The sequence below is a fragment of the Lipotes vexillifer genome, unplaced genomic scaffold (genome assembly GCF_000442215.2).
Source record: "Lipotes vexillifer unplaced genomic scaffold, Lipotes_vexillifer_v1.1 scaffold520, whole genome shotgun sequence".
In the NCBI taxonomy this organism is placed as follows: Eukaryota; Metazoa; Chordata; class Mammalia; order Artiodactyla; family Lipotidae; genus Lipotes; species Lipotes vexillifer.
Genome location: NW_006784004.1, coordinates 131,295 through 135,459, shown reverse-complemented (window position 1 = coordinate 135,459; position 4,165 = coordinate 131,295). Strand labels below are relative to the sequence as shown.

General features: G+C 46.5%; 1 protein-coding gene across 2 annotated transcripts in view; it reads right to left on the bottom strand.

Annotated features, from left to right (window-relative positions):
* SLC25A16 (solute carrier family 25 member 16) overlaps nucleotides 1-3,826 on the bottom strand; it is a 33,815-nt gene extending 29,989 nt beyond the window's left edge. The window contains exon 1 of one of the 2 annotated variants that reach the window (XM_007456456.1): nucleotides 3,594-3,826. In XM_007456456.1, the coding sequence (XP_007456518.1) occupies nucleotides 3,594-3,717 (124 nt within the window). In that variant the 5' untranslated portion in view covers nucleotides 3,718-3,826. The remainder of the gene's footprint in view (nucleotides 1-3,593) is intronic. The other variant, XM_007456457.1, reaches the window with a different exon arrangement.
* Nucleotides 3,827-4,165: the final 339 nt, after the last annotated feature.

The window sequence follows — 4,165 nt, the reverse complement described above, 5'->3', positions numbered from 1 at the left end:
TTTTTTGCGGTACGCGGGCCTCTCACTGCTGTGGCCTCTCCCGCTGCGGCGCACAGGTTCCGGACGCGCAGGCTCAGCAGCCATGGCTCATGGGCCCAGCCGCTCCGCGGCATGTGGGATCTTCTCGGACCGGGTCACGAACCCGTGTCCCCTGCATCGGCAGGCAGACTCTCAACCACTGCGCCACCAGGGAAGCCCTGTGAGCAACTTTTTAATACCCATTTTATTCAAATAACAAAAAACTAGAAAACAAAGCAAATTTTCACAATAGGTGAAACTGGTAAATCCATACGATGTAATACTACTACTAAGTAACAAAAAGGAGCACACTACTGATACATACAACATGGATGAAACTTAAATGCATTTTGCTAAGTGAAGGAAGCCAGACTCAGAAGACTACATATTGTATGATTACATTTATATAACATTCTGGGAAAGGCAAGACTATAGAGACAGAAAACAGATCAGTGACTGCCAGGGGTTGGAGATGAAAGGAAAGGCATGAGTTCAAAGGAAAGTGGAAATAACTGGGGGTTATGGAACTATTCTATATCTTGACTGTGGTGGTCATTACAAAACATGTTTGTTAAAACTCATTAAACTGTACACACGAAAAAGGGTGAACTTTACTGTATATAAATTATACTTTAATTAACCTGATATTTCAAAAAACTATAAAAACAAACAAAAATATTGTGCAAGGTTCTAAAAAGTACACAACTTAATCAAGATTCCATTGCAGAGTTTCCTATACTTGCTGTCTCCAATTTCTTTCTTCCTCTTAATAGATTTTGTGTAGTAAGGTATAAGATACATAGAGAAAAGTGCACAAATCACAAGTATGCCCAAATCAAAAAATGGAACATTACCAGCCTCCCAGAAGTCCCTCTCCTCAAATCACTATTTGCTCCTTCTCAGAGACAACCAATCAGCCTTCTGAGTTCTAACAACATATATTTAGTTTTGGCTGTTTTTAAACTTTATACAAATAAAATCACACCGTTTACACTATATCTGGCTTCTTCTGTTCATCATTATGTTTGTGAGATTCATACACATTGTTGGTGTGGAGAGAATGTGCTCATTTTCAGTGCTGCACAGTATTTCACTGTGGGATTATACCATATTTTGTTGTACATTCTTTTTTTTAAAAAAAATTATTAATTAATTTATTTTTGGCTGCATTGGGTCTTAGTTGCAGCACGCAGGCTTCTCTCTAGTTGTGGCCAGAGCATGTGGGCTCTGTAGTAGCATCACGCAGGCTCTCTAGTTGTGGCACACAGGCTCAGTAGTTGTGGAGCACGGGCTTAGTTACCCCACAGGTGGGATCCTAGTTCCCCGACCAGGGATTGAACCTGTGTCCCCTGCACTGGAAGGCAGATTCTTAACCACTGGACCACCAGGGAAGTCCCTTGTTATACATTCTAACATTGATGGACATTTGGGTTGATTCTGCTTTGGGGATATTATGAATATCACAGGTAAGAGCAGAAATAGATATGTTGGGTATATACCTAGGAGTGGAACTGCTGGATTATACAACTGCTAGATCAACTGCAGGTATACAAATTTTCAGCTTCATAGATAACTACCCAGCCAGTTCTCCAAAGAGGTTGTACCAATTTGCATTACCTGGTTGCTAACCTTGCCTACACATTACCAAGACTCTACTCCAATGTCTAGTCAACATCACAAAATGTAATACGTCCAAAACTGAATTCCTGATCTCACCCAACAACCATCATGAACGTTGTTCCAACTACAGGCTTCCCATTTCAGTCAATGACAACTTCATCCTTTCAGCTGCTCAAACCAAAATAAGTCCCCCTTGACTTCTCTTCTTTACCCACCTTTAATCTGTCAGAAAATCATTTATTCTATCTATATCCAGATTATCACAATTTTTCACCACCTCCCCTGCTACTAAGCTGATCCAAGCCACCATCATCTATCATCTGAATTACTGCAATAACCACCAAACTGGTCTCCCTGCTTCCATATTTACATCCCTGCAGTTATTCTCCACAGAGCGGCCCAAGTAATCCTTTGGAAACATGTCATATCATATCACTTCTCTACTAAAGACCTGCAATGGCTCCCTACTTCACTCCAAGTAAAAGTTAGAATCTTTACAGTGGTTTACAAGACCCTTCATTTCCTGTCCCCTTTAACTTTCTAACCTCCTTCCCCCATCAGCACCACCTGGCTCCAGCCACGTAGGTCTCACTGCTGTTCTTTGAACCGATAAGGTCCTCCCTGACTTTGAAGACTTTGCTTTAGCTTTTCTCCCCACCTGGAAGGCTCCTTCTTAGACATCAACTTGCTAAACTCCCTCACGTTTTCAAGTTTGCTCAAGTGTCATCCTCCCAATGAGACTTATCACGAATTATCCTATTTAATACTGTACCCACGTAGCCTCTACATTTCCTTGCCCCATTCTCCTTTTTACTTCTTCCCATTCCATTCGTCATGTTTTAATATACTATATAACTTATTTTTTCATTTTGCTTATCGCCTTTCTCACAAGTCCCCAACCAATGTAAACTCTAGGATCTTTGTTTTATTCCCTGATGTACACTGAGCATGTAGCAGACACTGAAATATTCCTTGTATAAATAAATGAATGACCTTTTTATCAGCAGAACAAAATAATCCTTAATACTATTGCAGCACACAGATATCTTTCTACAAGTCCTCATAATGTGGAATTTTAAAAATTCCCAGCCTTTACAAACAATTAAGTGATGACAACCCAGACAGTCAACTAAGAGAGGGTAGAGACTGAAACACCTCTTTATGGGAAAGCAGAAGAAATTTCTGAGAGACAATATGAAACTTCTGGCCCGACAGTCACACCAATAGTAGGGTTGGGGCTTCCCTGGTGGCGCAGTGGTTGAGAGTCCGCCTGCCCATGCAGGGGACACGGGCTCGTGCCCCGGTCCGGGAAGATCCCACATGCCGCGGAGCGGCTGGGCCGGTGAGCCATGGCCGCTGAGCCTACGCGTCCGGAGCCTGTGCTCCGCAACAGGAGAGGCCACAACAGTGAGAGGCCCGCAAAAAAAAAAAAATAGTAGGTTTGTACCAGCTACCTGTCAAGTACCTGTGGTAGTTTTCTAGAATCACCGGAACCAGCTTTGGTTGTAGACAGTTTTGCACAATTTCCCAGTCATCCTTAAAAAGCTTACCTCCCATGTTTATTTTCTTTTAAGCAAACAGCAAAATCCAATTCTATTCTCGGTCATGCACACTCTTTATAAAAGAAAGGAGTGCCCAGCATGTTGCACTGAAACCCTGACGTCCTTTAAGGGACTCCCCTCTTTTTCCTGCCATCCAACCCTGAAGAACTGGTGCCTGGTTCAGCCCTTCCACGGTTCCAGCCGCTCCTCGACAGTTCGAGACCCTTCCTCCCCAGGATCCTGCTGTCATTAGTCAAGGGATTCTTAGAGGTTACAGCGGGTCCGGGCAAACACCTGGCAGGGCATTGAAGGAGCCAGAGTCCAAGAATGTCATCGCGGCCGCATACACCCGACCTGTCCCGGATCCCGCCCCGGCCACTCAGTGCGCGGCCAGGTCCTCCCGCCGAAACCCACCTCCGGCCAGGAAGGAGCGCAGCCAGTAGAAATCTCTGCGGGCAGCGGGCCCTCCGGTTCCTGCCGCCTGCGGCATCGCGGGAGGTGGCTCGGCTGCTGCCAGGGCCGCCGCCGCCGCCGCCATCAGGACCAGGGCCGCGTCGGGAGCTTTGGTCGCCAATTTATAACCCAAGCGTCCTAGCCATGGCCAGAGCAAGCAGTGACAGGGAACCGACCGCCGCACGGCGGGACGGAACACCACGGGCGGCGCGGCGCTGGCTGATGGCGTAGGCCTGGGGCGGGGCCTGGGTCAAGGCCCGAAGCGGGAGTCGCCGGGGCTGGACACATTCCCCCTCTCCCCAGCCTCTACCCACATCTCTACTTCTGGCCTTGCTGTGCAGGCGTCTTCTGTTACAGGCGGAAGAAGGGAAGAATGGCCAGCGAGAAGGTCCTTCCAAAACCCACCACCTCAGAAAGCACTCCCCCGCCCATCAAGCCATATTGAGCATTGATCGACATGTAACCGCCCATCGGGCTGCCTTCTGACCTTCCCAAAATGAACCCTTTCCAGAAGCAACCTTTGGTTCCTCACT